Here is a 22,488-nt window from a genome sequence, read left to right as displayed (position 1 = left end):
TGGAAACGTTTTCGCCTATATGAATGCGGTCAATTTTTCTCAAAAATCATCTGGACAGACCTTCATAAAGTGTCTGGCAGTGAGCGACACACTTGCGGGGTTCCAGGACGGAATCCTTGAGTCGCTGCCTCCAGCAATGTTCAGTTTTGACTTGTTTGTGCAGCATACACTCTTGTGCAGATGGAAAGCATGGGTTACAAACTTCTCATCTATTGCATGTTAGTGTTTTCAATTACGATAATTGTGAATTACGATGAAAAAAGTCGCAGAAAACAAAAAAAAACGTGGATCCGGCATTAAGTCCGTTTTTTTTGATCTGCGAAAAAAAAAACACATTTTAAATGCAGACAAAATTTAAGGTCAGAATTAGATGCTGGCGAAGTCGACAGAATTTCCCGTCTCAGTTTGTTTTGAGAAGAAACTTAGCGCTAGTGAAAAATACTTTGAAAATCGAGTCCAACAGTTGTTACACTAAAATTTTTCAATTGACTTTGTTGCAATCAAAAACAAATCAGCAGATCTTGCAACTCTGCTGAATCTGACACTTCTCTGTGTTAAATTCATCTAGAAAAGTAATTTAAAAATTGAAAAATATGTTTTTAGCAGCATATGTGCTTGTTGCGACAGCTGTGGACCGGCTGATTGCTGTGTGGAAGCCAATCTTCTACAGCCAGAAGTCAATTCCAGTTAGAGCAACTGTGACGTCCATTTTAGTATGGCTCGTGTGGGCAATGATATCTCTGCCCAACTTGTTCATATTTGATGTCGAGGTAAGAAAGGGGATAGCTAATTATTCAATTTTTTATCAGAAAAATGAGTTTTTGATGCTCATCATGATCAGCGCTCTTTTTCTCGACGGTGGGACAGTTACCCTGCCCAGTAGAATAATCGATAAATTGCTTGTTGCTCTGAATTTTAAACAGAAACAGAACAGTGATTCTCCTAAAAGAATTGAACAGTCTTTTTATGAGTATATAAAAAAGTTATTTTTACCAGTATGTAATGTTTTTTAGAATGTATAATCTCACCGAAACTAGTGTGTTCTCAATTTGTTTATAAACACCAGATAGTTCTGTGACTTTTTAAGAATTTTTTATTTTCAAAATGTTATGAATTACTTTGATTTAGGCTTTGATTTTAATTTTTGAAAGTTTCAAAATCGTTCAAAAATTACTTTGAAGTTTTTTGAAAAATAAGTTGCAAAATTTCTTGATCTTCATGTAGCCGAACAGAAATACAAAAAAAGTAATTGCTTTCTGTCCATTCAAATAGCCGTTAAGCTTGTTGATTTTTGTACTATCAAAATGAGTTATATAAGTTTTATAACTTTTATAAGCAATTAGAAAATAGAACAAGACTTCTCGTATCAGGGCGAAGCCCTGAATGTTCCGACTGACTTTTAAGGTTTATGGTGCAGCAGTAATAACATAAACATTTAAATGAAATAAAATAAAATGATTTTTTTTTCCAAAATTTGAAATTTTTTATGAAAATCATCATCCCAAACGCCATATAAAGTACAAAAAGATAGATTTCGTTCCTGGTAACATATCAATTATGGCAAATAAGCTTCATTCAACCAATTTGGAACGATTTATAAGACGGATTAAATCTCCGCTTACGCGTTAATGGCGCGAATTATATCGCGCGTTGATTGTCCCAAATTGGTCAAAATGGCCAAAATGGCAACCTTTTAACCCTCATAACTTTACGAAAAAGGATCACAGGTAAAATATCGTTTCAAATTTAAGTTCAGGACAACAATGGCTTTCGAATGATATTTAAAAAATTCCGTCAAAAATGGCTAGTTAAAAAGTCGAAATTTGTCTGAAGAAAAAAAACCCACCCCGAGCACAAATATTACGTTACTTTCGTATCGAAAGTCGGAACAAAAACTATTGGTTCGAGTCCATCAGGCAACTTGTTTTCTTACAAAAGAGGCTGGATGAGTCTAGTTTCTCTGCTCTGATTTGCCAAGGAGTGGTACGAGTAAGCCCAATTTTAAAAAAATTGGGGCTTTCTTTGAAAATCATTTGGTTCCATTTTTCTATATGTAAACTTTGGAGCCAGTTGAACTAAAAATTGATCTCATTCTGACCCTTGCCGCACTGATTTCTATTGATAAACATCCATCATACTTGTTTTTCAGTGCAGTTATGATTTTCTAAAATAGTCAGTTGTAAGATAATGAAACTTGATTCTGATTGTAGCAAACTGATAATCAGTAACATTCATTTAAATCGGTTTTGATGAATCAAAATCAATTTTACTCTTTTTTGAACAAGCCTGAATTTTTCAGCCAATCATTTAAGTATTCTAGCCATTCAAAACATTGCCAATTGAAACCTTGCCAACTGTTTTTTCTGGTAAAATGAGTCATAATTTTGAGTTGTATTAAGAAACGTTTATTTGTTTATATATTTTGTTCAAACTTTCAAATAAAACGGAATATTTATGCTTGTTGAGGTTTTTTATTCAGTCAATTTCCGGTGAGTGAAATAAAAGTTGTTATTTTACGATAGTTGTTATTTTACATTAAAAAATTTTATGCCCCATTTAAGATATCGACTCCCTTAAGCCAAACTAAAATAATATTTTACCTTCGATCATTTTTTCGAAAGTGTTGGGAGTTTGAAAATTGCCATTTTGGCCATACTCTGGACTAATTTATGCGCACTTTGTAGATTTTGTTCATAATCCAAAAACTTAACGATAAATATTTATGTGTGGCGAATTATCACGCACAAGAAAATAGTTCAAATTGAACTGAGGCTAGCCTATTGGTCGTATTAATTTTCACACTTGATCTTTGAGCTTGTCCAAATTTTATAGTTTTTCGATATTCTTTTTTCACAAATAATATTCAATATAAATTAAAGGGGAATCATCAGGACAGTCAGGGTTTTTCCCTGATATACGAGCAGTCCTGATCTCTTCACAATTAGTAATTTATTTTCTATATTAATACGTTTTACAATTTTTGCAAAAGTTTTTAAATTTTTACTTTACCTGATTTGATAATCAGGTCTTCCCGATTACCACCAAACTTTTACAACCCCGCAACCACTCCCACCCGTCCCACAAATATTTACATTTTAAACAAATTATCATTTGATCGAAATAACACGAAAAACCAAAAAACGAATTTTCTCGATGTTTTTTGGAGATTTTAAAATCTCGTTCAGATCACGACTGAAAGGACTTTAATATGACATATCAGTCATGGTCGTAACATCACCAACCTGCCCGCGCTGCATGAATGTGGACAGTAAGTGAGAGTCTTTGGTAATTGTTTATAATGAGGGTGGGATGAGGGAACAATTCAAACATTTTTAACGAGATAAAAGCAGAATCGAATAGGCAATAGTTGATTAAAATGGAAATCAAAAAAAAAAATTTCACACGAAAATAAGCGAGTAGAATGAGTCATCCCATAGACTTTTATTGGTACACAAAAACAAAACGTTTTCCAAATGCATACTTGTTAAAGAAGTTCGCAGACCTGCGAAATTACATGTTGCGGTAACCCAGTTCAATACAAACTCATTCTCATCTAATCGAGGTTTATCTACTTTATATAGATAACCTAGTGAGCGCTCGCTGGTATATTATGTCATGAAAGAGGCATTGTAAGTATTGCGCAATAGTTTATTCTCTTCATTAAATAGTGCAATAGTTCATATTTGAAAAATAGGGTATTGGAATAGTTTTCCAGAAAAAAATTGTATTTTTCACTTGGAATATTGTAATATTTTAAATACTATTGCAATTCACTATATTTTACCCAGCCCTGAGAATGACAATACAATCGTTTTCCAGGTTTAATTGTGGAACAAATTAAATAATAATTACAGTCTTTCATTATGATTGAAAATTTTAACCCGGATGTTTGTTACGCAATCGATTCGAGAAAGTTTTGCATCATGCTTGAAGAATCAGTCGACTCAAATTGACCTCTTTACCTCTTTTTTAACCGTTTTAGGGTGATTTGTGCGAGATCTTCGTTGACAATCCGTGGTCTATTTTCACTGCGGGGCAGCTGCCAATCTATTCCAATTTCATCGCGGGAACTGTGGCCCTTCCTGGAATTACACTCATCGTAGTCAATATTCTCACCCTCTACAAACTCAAACAAAACAATGTGAACGTTTCCAGAAAGGACAGAGAAATTACTGTTTGTCTGGTTGTGGTGTCGCTGTCTTTCTGCATTTGTGTTTTGGCCACTGGAATAATGACCAAAATTGGAGTCGATAATCGGGATTCGAACCCTGACCTGGCTTATTTGTTTAATTACGGCAGGGTTCGTTTTGAATGACAAAAAAAAGAATTTTTGAATAAAAATTTGAATCTTAATTGAAAGAAAAGACTGGCAACCAATTGACGAGATTAATGTGTAGAGAAATCTTAAAATTGGCAAAATTAGGTCGAATCATTTCAAAAACAAGCTCTGGTTACTTTGTAGAGTTACGCAAACTTGCAGTAATTTTTCTACCAATAATAAACACTAACAAAAATTAACGGTGCATTGCCAGTACTATGTTGAAGCCAGCTCTAATCATTACCCCAGCGATTGAAATACTTTCATTTTTAATGTACCCTAACTATAGTACCAGTATTTTCTCATTTCAGAAACTGCCGATTGCGATCAGCAATTCTATGAATTTCTACACGTACTTTGCAGCCAGTGGCTACTTCAGGTCAATTTTTTACAAGGCAGTTGGCATAAAAAAATCATCAGGAGGCCAGAGTGTGGCAAAAAGTAGAATCGAGAACTCAAGGATGGAAACAAAGTTCAATCATTAAATGCGGCAACCCAAAAGTAACACCCCTTAAAATAATCATTGTTTGTCTTCAATTTCGTAGGAGGTGACGTAAGAAAAAGATTACATGAATATAAAATCTGCAAGTAACAAAACCAAATAACCTATAACAAAACAAGGATAGCCGGTTGCTGAGCAAGTAGCCCAGAATTTGGCGACTTTTTTCATAACCAATATCTAAAAGATTCTTCCGAATTTTTCTCCCAATTTCACGTCTGATCATACAATTGTCAGACACTAGCTGTTTTCCAGCTTATGCATATATGTTTCACATGTGATCACTTCTGCCATTTGCAGACTAAACCTGAGTCAGACATGACTATATCTGGTCATACATGACTATACCTGGTCATACATGACTATACCCGGTCATACATGACTATACTTGGTCAGGCATGACTATAACTGGTCAGGCATGACTATACCTGGTCAGACAAGACTATACCTGGTCTGAAATGTATACCTGGTCAGACATGACTATACCTGGTCAGACATGACTTTACCTGGTCAGACATGACTATACCTGGCCAGAGATGACGTATTTTCTGTACAATCTCGGAAACTTGCACTTAATATTCTTTGCCTAAGAATTTGATAAAAAAGGTTTTTTTTTTGTGCCTGTTTACAATATCTTTATTACCTTTTCATTTCTGCTTTGATCTCAAAATATACTTTTTGTTTCTCTCAGTGCTTATTTTGTCAAAATCTTAAGTGCACCTTTAGCTATCAATTTTAATTGGCTTTGACTATTATTTTCCCTACTTTAAATGGCATTTCCGATTAAATTTTTATTCTCAGGGCTGTCGTTTTTTTGTCTGGTCCAGGTATGGTCGGGCCTGTTCCAGGTGTACTTCAAGTCTGATCATATCTGACTCTAGATCTGCCTTTTTCAAAAATTATCATGTCTGGTAGATGTCTGGTTCAGACTTGTACATGGAAAAAAGAGACATGTCCCAGGATTGATACAGATATGGAATTTGTATATATTTTCGTTGATCAGATTTGAATTTAACTACAAATATTAGTACGGGTTCTTCATGTTTTTTTTCTAAATTTTGTTTGATTTTTTAGTCGTGTGATAAAACTATCTGAAAAAAAAAACATAGAAATTAGGCATAACTGACAGTCACAGTGAGTAAAAAAAAGCTGGCAACAGTTAAATTGAAAAAAAAAACAAAAAAACAAAAAAAAAATTGTTTTGCAGAACTCTTTTGAAATTTTGAAGTTTTTCATTGCCAAGATAGCGCTAGAAAAACCTTCGAAAAGTTGATAGTGCCTTTGATAGTTTGCGGTAATTATTTTGAATGAACAAATAAAATCGCCTGCTCGCTGTCCTTATTCGCTCCAAATTAGACCAGAAACCAAAATTTCAACAAGTTTTTCTCAACACTGTGAACTTTTTTCAAAATTTTGCAATGTTTAAAACTTGACTGAACGGGCCTAAAATATGATATATCAATCCAATGATCCAATCATTATTCCTGATGCCTGATTTGGTGTTGAAAACAAAAAAAATGAGGAAAACATCCAAATCAGGGCCCCCTCAAAGTTTTTCCCAATTTTCAAAGCTCGGAACAACAGTCAAAATCACGACTTCTCATTAATAAGCTTTTTTCTTGGCTCTGTTGCGCCACTACTATTGGTTGCGGAACCTACTATCTATTACTTCAAACAGTCAAGTTGCAATTCTTGGATCTGTATTGTTCTCGCATTAAGTGTTACATTAATGGACACTGAATAATTTTTCACTTGCGCAGTGATTTTTCAACTTTTCATTTTTTAAATGCATCTTTTTTAGGCAAAAAATTAGCGCAAAAAATGATCAATTGACATGGTTACGTCAAGTAAAGAACACAACATTAGTTATTATAAAACAAGGATGGCGGTTCCTACTTTTTGTTTTTTTGTTCTATTTTCGTCCATTTTTTGTTTGAAAAAAGCTACTGAATTAGTTTTAAAAATGCACACATTAATTTTTGCATATGGTTTTATACGTTTTCAATCTTATGTGCATGGGGCAAAATATACTGAATTTCTTACTCCAATCATTGTTTTCAAATTGAACAGAAAACCAAAGATATCCGGATCAGTATTTCTCGAGAGTGAACTTTTAAAATAGTTTCTGAATTCATACTACGTCTGAAAAGCTTTAGATTGATACATATTATGGCCCCAACACCTTTGATGTCTGTGATATAAAAACAATGCTTTCTGGAAGAACAACTTGTTGTTGTTGAAGTATAGCAAAATGTTTTTCCACCAAAATCATCAACGCATCAAGAAATCGAAAAGAAGTATTGATTTATTTCAGAAATATGGCTATTTTCTGAAAAAGACAATAACAACAGTTTCATCTCCAACAACTCAGTAAAATGAACATAAATACACCTCAGCCACTCTCATAGTGGTAAATTTCTGACTCTTTGAGAATTTTTTGAGAGTAATTTACCGATAATGAGAATCCAGTATATTAACTCAATAATACTCCACTTGTTTGTCTTACAATCTTCCCCTGACTTAATTGAAATTTATTCAGAAAGAGACTCGTTTTTAATTTCTCCTCTTGGACACAATTGCGGTGTTCCGCGAAGAGATGAATACCTCGTATGCTGAGCTTTTCTGTACAAATCTAGTCTTGGCACCCCGATACAAGTCTTTGAACTTACTTTCAAATTTTAAGCAAAATCTGCATACCAACTTAATCATTAAGGAAACAACAAGCAAACGACAAGTAAAAACCTTGGACGATAAATTACGTTGGTTGTGCTGCGGATTCCATTAAGAGCAAAAATATCAAATCGTGATTCAAAATTTTAAAGAAACGCCTTCAGCATTTAAAGCAGTTGTATGATTCATTACGAGGCCAAAGTGCGCACTGGATAGGCGCACAATTTTGGTTCTATTTGTTCCTGGATTCCAGAGACAAGCCTTTAAACTTGTTAAATTTTGTCGGAACAATCAAAGAAAGTGAAAGAACAAAAGGAGAACGAAGGGAGCGTCCTTGTTGCGGAATCCACTTACAATTTTAAAAATGCACATTTTGGCCTCGTAATGTTGAGCCATCAGTTTCTGGATTTTGCAATAGCAAAGCAAAACAAGACTGCTCGTATCAGGACGAGTCTCTGATTGTTCCGACTGCCTTCTAAGTTCTATGGACCAGTAATAACATGAAAAAGTAAATTTGAAAAAAAATTAAAATAACATGAAAAATTAAATGTAAAAAAAATAAGATAATTTTTCTTAAATTTAAAATTACGAGGCCAAACTGTGCACTGAATAGGCGCACAATTTTGTGTCTGTTTGTTCCTGGATTTCAGAGACAACTCTTAAAACATGCTAAAGTGTTGTCGGAACGATCAAAGCAAAAGAAAGAACGAAAAAAGAACAAAGGGAGCGTCCCTGTTGTGCAATCAGCTTACAATTCACAAAATGCACAGTTTGGCCTCGTAAGGAAAATTTTTGCAAAAATCATCAACCCACACATCATATAAAGTACTTTTGCTCCTTATAACAAATCAAATATGGCTTATAAGTTTTCTTCAACCATTTGGAACGATTTCTAAGACGGATTAAATCTCCGCTTACGCGTTAATAGCGCAAAATTATCGCGCGTTAATTGTCCCAAATTGGCCATAAACCCCCATAACTTTAAAAGAGGGATCACAGGCAAAATAGTTTTTCTAAAATTTAGGCACAGGACAACAACACCTTTCAAATGATTTTTAAAAAAATCTGGTCAAAATGGCTATTTAAAAAGTCGAAACTTGTCTGAAGAAAAAGCCCACCCCGAGCACAAATATTCCCTTACTTTTGTTATGAAAGTCAGAACAAAAAGCTTTGTTGCTAGTTCCACGACAAAGCAATTGTCGACCTGCTGCCAAACTCGCTTACAAATTGCAAAAAATGCAGTTTGGTCTCTTAATAGAAGATGCCGCTAATATTTGGTCTCGTTAATATTTAAAACTCTTGGTAAACACTTTGTTGAATTTCTGCGGGATCTATTTGATATTACCCCATGATACCTACTTAACAATCTCCACCCCTAAAATAAACACAATAAATTAGCACTGAGATTTCTAATTTGGCTACATTCTGATTGGTCGAAAAATTGACCATTTTTACTCAACAATCTCCTCCCTCCTTTTTTGAAAGGGGCGGAGATTTTTATGTAGATCCTTTCTGCATTATTTCTTAATTTTTTTCATTTTTGTAAGGTTTTTTGCCGTTCTGTTAAATTTTTCTGTGTAATAAAAAGTTTTCGCTAACGCACCACAAGCTAGCTCCAAACAATATGAAGATAATTTTTGGAGTAAATTTCTTGTCTTTCTGCTGGCTACCGCTTCTTGAGAACAGCTGGAATATTTGAAGCCACTTTTACCAGATTTGAGCGAAATTTCGTTACTATTTTTCCGAGACTTATGTCGCAAAGCGTTTTTGCGAGACTTATATTTCAATTTTGCGCAACTTTTAATGTTGATTAGCAAGCAAGAATTGCTTCAATGTGATACCATAGCAGGAATACGTTGCATGTTTTTAAGGTTACAGGAAAGTTCTTCCACCCCTTGAAGAAGGAGATGTTCAGGTTACTCATTTAGTGACCGAATACAATCAGTCGATAATTTAAAAAACTATCTCACGTGGAATTGTGTCAAACAAAAAACATTTTGAAAAGGCTGCGTTTTTCTAAACTATTCCGGATAAAAACTTTGAAAACGTCAAAATTGATTTTTTTTAAGTCTATGAATAATCCATCAAAATTTTTATCTCTTTAAAAGTGTCTAAAAAACACTGAACGATCTCAAACTAAAAGGTTTGAAACTACTTCTAAAAGTTTTCTGGAAACTAAACACCGCAAAGCTTCAAGCTAAAGCGATAAAATTTATCTAAGATAAATAAGCATGCAAAGATAATTGTATGCAAAATCTCAAAAACTGAAGTAATCTCAAAAATAAAAGCTTTCGGGTTTTCAGTCTGTTTAATTATTTGTCATTTTATTGAGAAGGTGGCCTCAAAACACATTTTGTAGTTTTTCAAATATAACCATAAAAAAATTTGGTTCTCAAATTTACGGAAACTTTTTTGTTTCAAGAAATTTTTTAATTAGATTTCCGTGCTTTTTGTACATTTTTTGGTGCACCAATGAAGAGAGTCAGCTCTCTAATAGCAGGCGAATTATCATGATTTTTCATCAGCGCATTGTGATGCGTTTTTTAAATTTAAAAGGGCTTATCTGCAGATTTCGTCTATGTTAGTTCATGTAAAAACTTTTGTGTGAGATGATGCCTAAGTTTTGAAAACGGAAATCAAATTAAAAGTTTTCGGAGATTTCAAATTAAGTTTTTGGAGATTTCAAATTAGGCCTACTACAATTGAAAATAAGCATAGAAAATACTACTCTTTGATCAAATTTTCAAGTTGTTCCTAAGAAAAATATTATCTTTCAATTAATTCAAGACTTGTTAAGCTCTATCTATAGAAATAATAGACTGGTGAAAAACAATGAATCCAAACATATGCATGCAAAAAGTATGCAAGTGTAAAAGAATACTAAAATTGCATTTCATCAGATAAAAAATTATCAGATTTTAAATTTGGCAATAAAAAACTGGAGTTGAAAGGCTTTAGTTGATCCTCAGAAGTACTCACAAAACTGTTTAGGATGGTAGGATATTCAAAGTTTTAAAACTTCAAAACATGTTAGTTTTTGTTGTTCCGAAGATTCGAAATAAAGGGTGATAATTGGTCTTTTTGCTGAAAGTTGTAAAATGTTCTACAAACTTTAGATCGAAACGCTTTAAACAATTTCGCTAAATCAGCGAGAAACTTTTGATCGCGCCGTTTCAGCTTTGGTCGCGAACGTTTGGAAATGTGTGAATCAATCTGGTCGCGCCGTCCTCACCTTGGTCGCAAGTTTCGTGGCCGATTTCCAATTTTTTTCATAGAAAATTTTCAAATCATGGTTAATTTTTGGCCCCAAAAATCGTTTGAAAGTTTTAAACAAAAGCCTAAAAAATAATTAGTTAATAGGTTAGTGTTTTTTTTCTGGCAAATATTTTTACTGCAATGTAAGCGAGCATTTTTATCCAAGTATTTAAGATGAACTAACTGTTAACGGTTTAACGATTTATAGAAAAAACTAGCGAATTGTGGGTACCTCGACAAACATTCGTAGGTATTCAAAGCTATAGTATAAAAAACTGCCTTTTTCTAGCCGCAAAAAAAAACTGAGTTAGGTTTACTTGAACAATTAAGGACTTTCTTCAACTGATTTCGTTTCATAGTGTCAAGAAACACAATCAATAGTTTCACTGATCGTATTGGTTATACTGTTTTTTTTTTAATTTTATTGGTTTCACGTTTGATTATAACATCTCGAGTTTTCTATAGCCTGTGTTCCTATTTCATTTTTGTTTTTACATGTAAGAGAACCGTTTGTTCACTGATTTCATCGCAATTCTGTGTGGCAAAAAGTTTTATGCATTCTTAAATTTAATACCAGCAAAAAAAATGTTTTGAGATCTTTTAGGTCCGTCTCAAAACGCGCAAATCTGAACTGTTCATAAGCACTTTTTCTGTCATCAAGACCCTTTTCATGCCAGTACAATTATTTTGACTGAGTACTTCATGCTTTTTAAAATAAAAAAGTTAAGAGTAAATGATCTTGTAGGTGAAAATTCTTTTAACACTTCAGAATCCTCTGAAACAGCTTAGTGGTGTCTAAAACTCTACCTCGTCAAAATTATGGCCAATTTTGATTCTCTGTTTGCAAAGAGTTGTCATTTACTCGGATTGAAACCGTACCCTTTGCTCGACGATGAGACAACAATAAACAACTCTACCCAGTAACTAATAAAGTTATACAAAAATCAGAACCAAGTTCATATTAGCGATTCTCCTTAAGTAGTTCAACATCTCAAACTTTACTCCTTTTTTGAGTTTGAATCGTCCAAAAAAAAAAGATTCTCACCGGACCAAGATAATTTTAAAAGAAATGTCCAAAGTTAAGAGCTTGATGGATTAACTTGTTAAGGATCTGATTTTGTGTAGGTTTCAAACCGTTTATTCATTTTTTCTCAAAACTGAAGTATGTATTGCGGAATTTTTTAATCTTAAAATAACCTAAACAGCTTTAAAAAGTTTTTTTTTTGTATTTTATTTGCCGGAACAGTCATTGAGTGTCAAAAATTGTTATATCAAAGCTACTTCGCCATTGTTTTTTGTAGTTTTTGTAGTTTTTAATGTTGTTTTTCCACGAAGGCAGCTTAATGTGCCCAGTTTTATTTAGAAAACAAACGAGCTGAAAACTCCCAATGTTTAGCAAATTTGGTCCTCCTCCTAGTCACCATTTTGTCAGTATCAACTCAGTTAAAACGATAGGTCTGTGTCATACTAGTACGTATGATAAGTTCTACTACAGAATCCGAACAGAGTGGTAAACAATAATTCGTAAGCAAGTGAAGTAAAGCAACTGATTGGTTAAACCGTTTATTGTCGTCTGAGTTTTAGCTCAGCCTCTTCATTCTCTTGAACTTTACAAACTCATATGACCAACAGTAAGTTTACTCATCACATTGAGTTTATATAAGTAGTTAACGATTATCAATCCGTACCTGATGACATTCTCCTGGGAAAACAAATGAAATTTTCAGTCCTGTTTGGGCTGGATTTTATAAAATCTATATGGGACGGTTTGAGTTTTATAGTCTTCGGGGGACTCTCTCTCTCTCTCCTTTGAAGTTTTTTAATTAACTGCTCTGCTTTAATTCGTCAGATCATCGTCGTTGTTGTTGTCGTCTTCTACCTGCTTCTCGTGTTCTTCATAAGTTGTCTCTTCTTTATCGGTCGCTTTGTCTTCTTTCCCGTCTTTTCTTTCTGTCAATAGTACTTCAGCAGTGTCCCTGTTTGGGCTGTCTACGGGATAAACAAGATCTATTGTTTCTGTCAGTTTTTCTTTATGCTTAGGATTTTTTTTCTCAAAGAGTTTCATGCACGCCTGGAATTCGAGTGACTTGTCAGTAAAAACCATTTCTGCTCGGCCTTGTATTTGTCGACGTCGTGTCTGTTGATGATTCTATGCTGAATTGTTTTTTCCTCTGACCTTCTTTTATTTTGTCAATTGTATTGTTCAAGAGATTGTTCCCGAGTGCCCTTGCAATAATGCACTGACGATTTTTCATTGATTTTCTGGTTGGTTCGGCAATCGTTGTTGGAGGTGTCTTCAATTGGTTGAGCCGTTTCGGTGACGGTGCAGAGTTCTCCGATGTTGTTGACGAATGTTCCTCTTCTTCGCTTGAAGATGTATTCTCTAGGGCTTACGATGTTTTGTTGTTTTTACTGTCTTTCTCATTTGTTTTTGATTCTGTTTGAAAACTCATTTACCGCACGGGTGTTCTCGAGTTTGTTCGACTGCCTGTTCTTTTCCCTGTGGGTTTTGTCCGTCTCTTCGTTGGGCTGTTTTGTTGTCCTGTTGTCTTTTGTATGCGTGTTAATCTTTTTGGGAGAGCCGTTGTTGTAACCTCCTTGAGCGGGGCGTTCGGTTGCTCAATGTCTGAAAAAATAGGCAAGGTACGGATTTCCGCGCGGATTTGTACGCGACATAATCACTTAGCCTTGAGGGCCTGCAAGGCCCGTATGTCAAACGGTTAGGCACGAATGCGAATCCACTATTACTTAGCAGTCTTGCATATTTACCAAATTTTTGAACCCAATTAGTGTGGGTTGTATAAAACAAAATTTTTCCCTCCGTGGTTGTATGTTTTTTTTTAAAAGTTTTTGGAACTTTCGACTTTATTGCAATACGTATGGTTTTCCTTGCCAATTGTTGGGTTCGTTCGTTTTTTCATGTTTTTGTGTACCGTTTGCCGAACTCTTTTATATCCTATGTTTATCTTATCTTTAATTATTGCTATTGCTCGTCTGTTTTTCACAACTGGTGTTTGTGGTTGTTTGCTTGTGGACGTTGTTGCTTCTGCCGATTGGGGGTTTGGAGTTTGTATTGTGCGTCGTTTGCTAGCTAATTCGTCCTTTGGCCATATTTGTACGTCGTACATGACTTCAGCTGGAAATGGCGCCTGTGTTAGGTTTTTCCGATCTAAATATGAGTTTTTTGCATTTTCCCAACTTAGATTATTAGGGGAGCTACTAGTGACTAAGTTTGAGAGTGCATTTTTTGGCTTTCTTCTCATGTGAACTTCAAATTGTGAGATTTTTGTTACTTCATGTGGAGTGATTCAAATTGTTTTCCTAATTTCGGCTACGTCTGAGGCTAATTTATACGGGGTATGGTTTTTGTCTAATCTCACTACCCCCAATCTTCGTTTTATTGTTTGGATCATTCCTTCTACTGCCCCGATCGATCCACGATCATCTATCGGTGCAAAAGTTAGCTTGATGTTACTAGTGTTTATTATTTAGACACCCCATTATTTGAAATATATCGTTGCATAATTTTTTTTTTGTAATGTCTACCGTTGTGTTTGAAACGAAATTTGCCATCGGAATTTTTGACCACTTATCTATAGCAACATATATGTATGCAACCTTATTAGGTCCATTGGGAAAGGGCCAGGCAAAGTCTAATGGAAATTTCTCGTTTGGTTCAACCACTGAACCCATTTGGAACGAATGTTGCTTCCCTGTTGCAGCTTTTAGATTTTTACTTTGTTCGGTGCATTGCCGGCAGCTCTGTGCCATCTGCAGTAAGGAGCGGTGTATGTGCGGGAACCAAACATGTTGACCTAGGTCCAACATAGCTGCTGACCCGGAATGCGTTAGATGGATGCTTTCTAACACTGTTTGGCGGAGTTGAGTCGAAATTGCTATTCGCTCATCCATCAGTAGGCAGTCCTCTGGAAAATGCACTGTCCTGGATGTTGTATCAGTATTGTCAGTATGCATTTTTAATTGCCTACCAATCGCGTTTCTTGACACAATTGTAGAGTAGTGGCATATTTCTATCTATCTTTCTTAGTGGCAGCGGCAAAATATTTTTTAACAAGGTCTTTTTGAAGTTTCCCCTCTAAGAACGGCGTAACTTCTTCCAATTCTAAATTGGTCCCTATTCGAGCGTTGCGACCAGTCTCTCCGTGATTAACTCATGGCTGGCTTCTAATTGTGTTTGGTGAGTCGTTGTCATAGCTGAGGCTCGATGTTGAGTGGGAGCTCCTCCTGACTGGATTGTGTTGTTTCCACGCGGCTCGCACAATACTCGTACTTTTCGTGTACTGCTGTTGAGAGCGTGGAATTCTCTCTCTGCGAAGTTTGCGTAGAGTTTTCGTTTTGTTTTCTCTGCGGTGGGTTTTTCTCGATGCTTTTTGAAAAGAGCGATTGAAGAGGGATAGACCCGTCAGTAACTCTCTAGCTCCTTGACTTCCGCTTGCGGGGGTGTTTGTGGAGTTCGTATTTTGTCTGTCGAACAATTTTCAATCGTGATTGTCGTTATTTGTCGGTGGTGACAGCGTGGGTTTGACAAGCTCTCCTCCCGGTCTGATTCGCCCTGCTCATTAATACTAAATTTTTTAATTGTCAAGTAGTGAGATTGCGAGGTTTTCCTCGTCCAGTTTCAATAAGTGGGTCTTAATTTTTCTTTATGTAGCTCGAATGATCCTTTGGTCATTTTTAATATGTTATCTAATTAAGCATATATATTTTGCAGTTTGCGCGCGTCAATATGATTGCTTTTTGGAATTCTGCCGGTATATCTGTTAGGCCGAAGAATCCTGTCTGGAATTGATAAGTCCTGGTGGCGTAGCCTTCAATAAGGCTGAAATAGAATTGCGCTCTTGTACGTTTACCCGAAAGGATTTGTGAGTATGCGTACCGTAGGTCAGGCGTTGAAAGTAATGTTTGGTAGTTTGCATCTGATTTTACAAATTGTGCAGTATTGTCCAGGAGGATATCCATGTTTGGCATTTGGTATTTAATTTGTGGATGAATTTGTTGATCTTTTTGGTGTATAATGCCAATTTTATGTTTGGTCCTTCTTTACCGATACTTCAATCGGGCTTATAAATTGTTTGTCCAATTCTTTATCCAATTTGATGATGTGTTTTCGGTCAATCAGTGTGTTTAGTTTTTTCAAATCTTTTTTATAAATTTGTTGGAATCCTACGTCCTTTTTGCCGGATAGGTATTGCATCTTTTTTGAAATGTTTTCGCATTACGTGTCTTTTTGGTTTTCCAATTTGTATACACAGTTGTCTGAAGTTTTTCAACGCAATGTATAACTTCGGGGTTCAAGTCTTCCGTTTCTCGTATAATTAGCATCTGGTTTTTTTTTGTATTGGTCTTTGCCGATTTTGGGTAGTAGGTTTCTACTTATTTTGTTCGCTTTCTGGTCATCCACTATTATGAATGGTGCTGATTGTATTGTCCAACCTCAGGATTCAAGCGCAATTATTAGTCTTCCTTCGGGAATGATAAATTCGCCGTTGCAACATTCTAAATTTCTTGCCGCGTGTTCCGGTGTGATATGTTCAAACATCGTCGATTTGTCATTTTTCTGTAATCTGAGTGCCGTTTGTTCGCGTAGAAATGACATCGGGCTTCCCGAGTCCGCGATGGTGAATATAACATCCGTGTTTGTTTTTAGTTTAACAATATGTCCGTTTAGATCATCTTCAATCAAGTTCTTTACCTCGAACGCCCCAGATATTGCCATTAATGAAAATTTATTTTTCCCAGCCGTTAGTGGATGAAAAATCCATGAACGCAACTGCATCGTTTTCTGTCATTTCGTTGGTTCCTTCCGGTTCTTCTTGCTGTTCTTCGTTTCTATCTTCTAGATAATTAACTTGTGTTAGTTCGGCATACTTTAGCAAAATGCTCCCGTTTGGCATTTTTTGAGCAATTTTTATCTTTTGCTGGACAAGATTGTAAGTGGATTGAGTCAAATGGTCTGCCGCACTTATAACGTTGTTTTTGTTGTACGTTAGAAGTGTGTTGTTGGCCCCTCGTACTCACTCCGCGAAATCTGCCACGGCCTCTTTGTGTATACTGTATGTGTGGAGTTTTACCCGTGAAGTTGGTCTCAACTGCGCTTCAGTACAAATTTACCATTGTGTCAAGCTCATTCATATTCTGCATTTACAAACTAATACAAAATGTCCTTTTAAAAATTTTTTTTTACCTGTCTACACCTTTCCGGGGTCCAATTAAGCAATTTATGTTTCTATCAACTGGACAAAAAATAGTACTTTTTGACCGTTCTGACCCAAGCTAATGAAACAAACAATAAATTCCAAAAAAAAACAATCGAGATTTCACTGATTTGACTTTTCTTAAGTCAGTACAGTTTTTGAACAAAAAAAGATGGCGTAGCTGCTTCGAGCGGGAATTTTTTTTCGAGGCTGTTGTTTTGATTGAATATATAACAGGGACCCACATACACTGGGATGATTCCCTTAACCAAGTTTTTAATGAATGAACTCAGAACAAATTTTTTAGGATTTTGGCAGGGTAGTTTACGAGAGAATGAAGTCCGAATGAACTTTTTCCGAATTTGACAGGTCAGCTTATGAGAAAAACAAATCTGCAGAAGACACCAACATGATTTAAGATTCAACAAACGAAATTTTACGATGGATTTAACGCATTTTGTTCAAAAACTAAAAGGTCGCCGCTCCTACACAAAATCTTTCACAACTTAGTCTCTGAGAGAAAAATTTAAGAAAATTGTTCAAGTATTCCCACCGTTGAAAACATCGAAGGCCGTTGAAAATTAAGTGAGGTAAAAAGAGACTAGTTAATTATGCAGACACACAATGTAGTATCCGGTACTTTTAATAGTCCTATTTTTTGGAAAATCGATGATATAGTTAGTGAGAATTTTCAGCGACTTTCGAAAAAAACTCTGAAGCGTCTCAAAAGTATAAAAATGACAACCCATACCTATTCTTAATCCCCGATTTTGTCAATCAGAAATTGTTACCTCAGAACTACCAAAATAATTTAGGTATTCGGATAAAAGCAGAAACCGTTGAACCGACGAAAAACTTAACAAATTTATGATTGTTAAAACCAGACTTCGTGAAGCGACAAATTACAGAAGTTTATATACAGTTTAGAAAGTTTATAAAATTACGCGTTTGAAAGAATCAAATTCAAAACCATGCTGACAAAGTAGGCCAATAATAAATAATACCAGATAACGTAATGATCCGACGGAAAGTAGGCCGAAAACCACTGATCCGAGAAAAAATTCAACTACTTTTCATGATTATTATTGAAAAAATGTTTACTGCCGGAAACATATAATCCGTATTTACTACCTAAGAGAAAGCATTTTTTAAAGTTATCAAGAAATTGAGAATGTCTTGAAATTTACCAATTTGATCATTCTATGAACAAAAGTATTCACAGGAAAAACGTCTAGCACCCTCGCTAGGGTAATAATAAAAAAACATACGTTGAAACGACAATGAAAACTCATTAAAAACACTTTATGTGATTATATCTTGAATTAAAAGCAACCTCCTTTACCAGTAAAATCATAAAATCACTCGCTATGAAAATCATAAATTTTGACAATATGAAAACTTCCGCAGTAGCCTTTTTCCCCGAATGCAAAGTTTTCGTAAATTTCATGAATCTAGTACCGATCAGAAAGTTGTATGTGTGGAATTCTACCCGTGAAGTTGGTCTCAACTGCGCTAGCACAAGTTTACCTTTGCGTCAAGCTCATTTATATTCTGCATTTAGCTTTTCGAATGAAATCATGAGAGAAGCAAGCTACCTTTTGTCTAAAAAGGGCCACCTGTCATCATCTGTATAGTCTCATTTTGCGACCAAAGCCTTTTAAAAAATATTACCTCTGTGAGATAAAAACATGTGCAGTGATAAATATACACACAGTTTATATATTCTAACATTATTATATAATAAGCACGTCTAGTCCCGTCTGTACATGCAATTTCTTCCAGCCATTAATTCATTACACTGTTTGCACGAAGAAAAAACTGTAAATAAGTCATCGAGTCACTCAACATTTTAATTTACTCGCCCTCCTTTAAAGTATTAAAACGTTTCGATACTTATGATACGACTGACACGTTTTCGAAAACCCTGTAAAATCTAAGTTGACAGGAAACCAAACCCTAGATCGTAATAAACTTCTGAAACCTTCTCCGTATATTGACAAGATTTACAAGAAAAATGTAGTGCGCGTAGCAATAAGAGTTTTTGCTTTTACCTTAATGGCAGTTGTATGTATTTGAATTGTCTGAAGTAGTCAGATGTATGATTTAAACGCATCCTTTTTTGACAATTGAGCAAAATTATCTAATTTGACTAAAATTATCACCTTCATTGAACTCAGCGTTTGTTTAGAAAGCGAAAGGAGCTGCCAAGGCTTTTGTATATGTAACTCTTAATTCATTCTAACCTTAGACTTCCCCGAAAGAACTTATACGAATGGCGAAGAGAATGAGTTGCGAGGACTTAGAGGAATTTGTAGACAAGCAAGTGGATGTGAACAAGTTCAGATACCTGGGTCTGGGGTACATCAAGTACGTATAGTTTTTACTTGTCCCTCTTTAAGTTTTCTAGGTGCAAGTATGACAGTTGGGTCCCTAGAGAATTAGAAGGGTCCACGGAAGTTTTTTGTGAGCTAAATTTATCCGAAACAGGGTGAGCATTCGTCTAATTGGTGAAATTTTGCCAAAAAGTCGCAGGACCCATATTTCATACTTGCTTTTAAAGGGACTCAGCTGTCATAACTTAACATTTTATTCTTAAATAGGTTGCAATTAAAAATTTCAGTCCCAATTCAAGCTACGAAAAAAAAAAAGTTTCTGAATATGTATGATTTAAAAAAAGTTCTTGGAAAAAAAAGTTTTACATTTTCATTTTATCTTTTTTTTTCAGCGCCATGATCCTAATATATTCGCTGCTCCTCCCGTTTGTCTACTTTCCCACCATTTTCCCTTATCTTTGCCACAGTTACGTCATCCTGAACATTCTCGTCTTCTGTTATCTGTGGGTGTGTCTGGTTTACAACTACTTCCAGATGGTATTTTCCAGGTAAGCTCCACACTTTCCTTCTGGACCAGTTGACATCCTCGTCTTCTCCGCCCAAAGCCGTGGATGTTAACATGGTCCTAACTTGGTCCTAAGGTTTTTTCAACCAATCAGAAACGAGTAACTTAGCAAATGTAATTCAAAATAAATGCTGTGGAAGAATCTTCTTCCTTTTAAAATTGATTGTTCTGATACGAAAATCATAATCAATTAGTTTTCGGAAGCAAACGTACGTAAAAGATGAGACAAATAGCACATCAGAATTTGAAACGGTTATATCTAACACCTCCCGTACCCAGAAAATGCTTTACTTCTGGCCTGGAATACTTTACATCTAATCTTATTTTCTATGCAGAAATTCTTTGTGAAATGTTTAAATGAAGCAGGAATTTTCTTAAAATTCTTTATTTCTTGTCTTATTTCTGATCAGAAAGCATGTTTATCTCGTTGCGGTTGAGCACTGAGGTGATTGATTTCTGGCTGAATTGTTTATTTTTAAACTAAGAAAGTACTGAAATTGTTTATTTTTAAACTAAGTAAGTAATATACCATTTCTGTAACAAAAAAGAATTGGCTAGGTAATGTAAAAAACATTTTTATCTAGAAAAACAGCCTTCGTTGGGTACGGGCTTGTCAAATTAAAGTAAAAAGATCCTTTAAACTTTTTTGAACATAAATACTTTAAATAAAGAAAATGAGCTGCTCATATTCTAAGCTTTTGTTGGAGTGAAACACAAAAAAAAAACCGTTTTATAATAAAGAAACTGAAGGCGAAATGAATGTTTCGAAAAAAACAGTCAACAGCTTCGTTAACAAGTTTATTCCGCTAAAAACAAACACAGCTACTGCCCAGATTTGAATAAGTAATGTAATTATACATGCTTATAAAACAACAATAATTGCTCAAACTTACTGTAATGACCAGTTACAGTCAAGTGCATTTGATTATCGAAACCAAAAAAAAAATCTGGGGGCACTTCGTAGGGACTCAAAATTGGAGTTTTACTAAAGTCAAGTTATGACAATATTTAAATAACAACCGAATGGAACAAAGAGTTAAGCACTTTAACACGAAAAGATAGGGGTAAAAAAATGACTCAATACATTACTGTGGTTATTAAACCGATGATTTGAACGTTTTCATTATATCAGTAGGTACAAAAAAAACAAGTAGGTACAAGTAGGCTAAAATTGGCGGCCAAGAATTTTGAGAAAAATAGCTTTAACTTCTGTAAACGGAACAAATTTCTTTCAATGAGCGGATTTTAAAAACCAAAGAAAGAAAGCTCGAAATCAGAATCTATATTTTAATGATTTTTTTAAAGTCAAAAACAGTTTTTAACTGAAAAGTAAACGTCTAAACTTGTTTATCACGATGAATTTTTGTCATATCGAAAAGCAGAAACAAAACATAATTTAGCAAACTATAAAGCATCAACAATTGAATTAAAAAACTTTCAATCTGAAAAAAGTTGAAAGCATACGTCTTTCATGAGATGGGCTTAAATTAGACTACATAAACATAAAAAGAGTACCCAAATAAAGCAGAATCCATAGCGGTCTCGGAACTGAAACAGACCTGCCCATTTCCGATTGAAACATGGACCATACCGGCCCAAAATTAGAAAAAAGTGAGGTTTTGAGCAGATCAAATCTTGTTTTTGAGTTTTTGAAGTTTACTGGCAGGCTGTTTATTTGAGCAATCATCAATCATACTTTTCTCTTTTTCAGACGGGACTTCTACCGTCCAGCTGCAGTAGATCCGAGCAGGACAGCCCGCATGCATTACTGCGACGTATGTAAAGCCACTGTTTTGAAAAGAGATCACCATTGCTACTTTTACGGAGTGTGCGTTGGATATTACAACTTGAAGGCAAGTATTCATAGTCATCTGCATTTAATATTAACAAAAAGTCGAAATTTGACCGAAAAAAAAACGGCCTAAGCATCATGCATAAGTATTCCGCTTTCGTCGAAAGGCGGAGCAAAAGCCGAAGTAAGGTTAATGCCGAATTGTTAGTATTATTCTTTTTAATCAACGAATCTAAACAAAATAATCAATCTAAAAAAGCTCATTTTGAAGTCTGAAATCAATTTTGTACTCCCTTGAGTACTTAACAATTGTATCAAAAAATCTAACCATTCTAACACAAACTTTTTTTGACCAATTAAGACGCTTTAGGTCAGCGATATTGCCATTTACAGTTTGACATTAATATATAACCCAGTTACCATATATTACAGGCGACCCGAACTCTATATTTTGTTGTAGCACTTCATGTTTATTCCATACTGGGGGGCCGTTTGCTGTGCTTATTCTCTCTTCGTATTCACCATCTACTACCCAATCGCGTACGATTTCAACCCAGACAACCTCTCCAAACTAGTCAACCATATTATGGGACATATTCTCATGGCTGGATCCAGACGCCAATCTTTTTTTCTGGTAGTCAACATGACCCTTGCCATTTTGGCAGTTCTAAATACACTTCTGCTACCTCTCATCACACTCAATGTTTCTCTACTTGACAGCTGTCAATCAGACTACGTATGAACACCGCAAAGGCATCAAAACGTATTCTCGCAGTCTTCGTCAGAACTGGACTGAAGCCCTTGGACCAAAATACTGGATGCTCTTTTTCTGTCCATGGAG

General features: G+C 35.1%; 2 protein-coding genes across 2 annotated transcripts; both read left to right on the top strand.

The window, feature by feature from the left end:
• Positions 1-19: 19 nt before the first annotated feature.
• On the top strand, positions 20-4,803 carry LOC134853520 (probable G-protein coupled receptor 21). Its single transcript, XM_063869519.1, has 4 exons — positions 20-218; positions 604-770; positions 3,983-4,300; positions 4,630-4,803. Exons 1-4 carry the CDS (start codon positions 20-22, stop codon positions 4,801-4,803), a joined length of 858 nt encoding a protein of 285 aa, XP_063725589.1.
• Positions 4,804-18,642: 13,839 nt separating this feature from the next.
• On the top strand, positions 18,643-22,482 carry LOC134853160 (uncharacterized). Its single transcript, XM_063869116.1, has 4 exons — positions 18,643-19,324; positions 19,683-19,838; positions 21,567-21,708; positions 22,108-22,482. The coding sequence occupies exons 1-4, from the start codon at positions 19,230-19,232 to the stop codon at positions 22,387-22,389; spliced, it is 675 nt and encodes a 224-aa protein (XP_063725186.1). The 5' UTR covers positions 18,643-19,229; the 3' UTR covers positions 22,390-22,482.
• The last annotated feature ends 6 nt before the right edge of the window (positions 22,483-22,488 follow it).

The sequence above is a fragment of the Symsagittifera roscoffensis genome, chromosome 8 (genome assembly GCF_963678635.1).
Source record: "Symsagittifera roscoffensis chromosome 8, txSymRosc1.1, whole genome shotgun sequence".
Classification (NCBI taxonomy): Eukaryota; Metazoa; Xenacoelomorpha; order Acoela; family Convolutidae; genus Symsagittifera; species Symsagittifera roscoffensis.
This window is presented reverse-complemented; position numbering and strand designations above follow the sequence as displayed.

What these genes read in the sequence shown, in the direction of transcription:
- LOC134853520 (XM_063869519.1), top strand. Translation starts at nt 20, where the DNA reads ATGAATGCGGTCAATTTTTCTCAAAAATCATCTGGACAGACCTTCATA. An exon ending in TGTTCATATTTGATGTCGAG is followed by an intron (nt 771 to 3,982) that starts GTAAGAAAGGGG and finishes TAACCGTTTTAG; the next exon opens with GGTGATTTGTGCGAGATCTT. An exon ending in ATTTGTTTAATTACGGCAGG is followed by an intron (nt 4,301 to 4,629) that starts GTTCGTTTTGAA and finishes TTCTCATTTCAG; the next exon opens with AAACTGCCGATTGCGATCAG.
- LOC134853160 (XM_063869116.1), top strand. Translation starts at nt 19,230, where the DNA reads ATGGCGAAGAGAATGAGTTGCGAGGACTTAGAGGAATTTGTAGACAAG. An exon ending in TTCCAGATGGTATTTTCCAG is followed by an intron (nt 19,839 to 21,566) that starts GTAAGCTCCACA and finishes TCTCTTTTTCAG; the next exon opens with ACGGGACTTCTACCGTCCAG. An exon ending in TTGGATATTACAACTTGAAG is followed by an intron (nt 21,709 to 22,107) that starts GCAAGTATTCAT and finishes ATTTTGTTGTAG; the next exon opens with CACTTCATGTTTATTCCATA.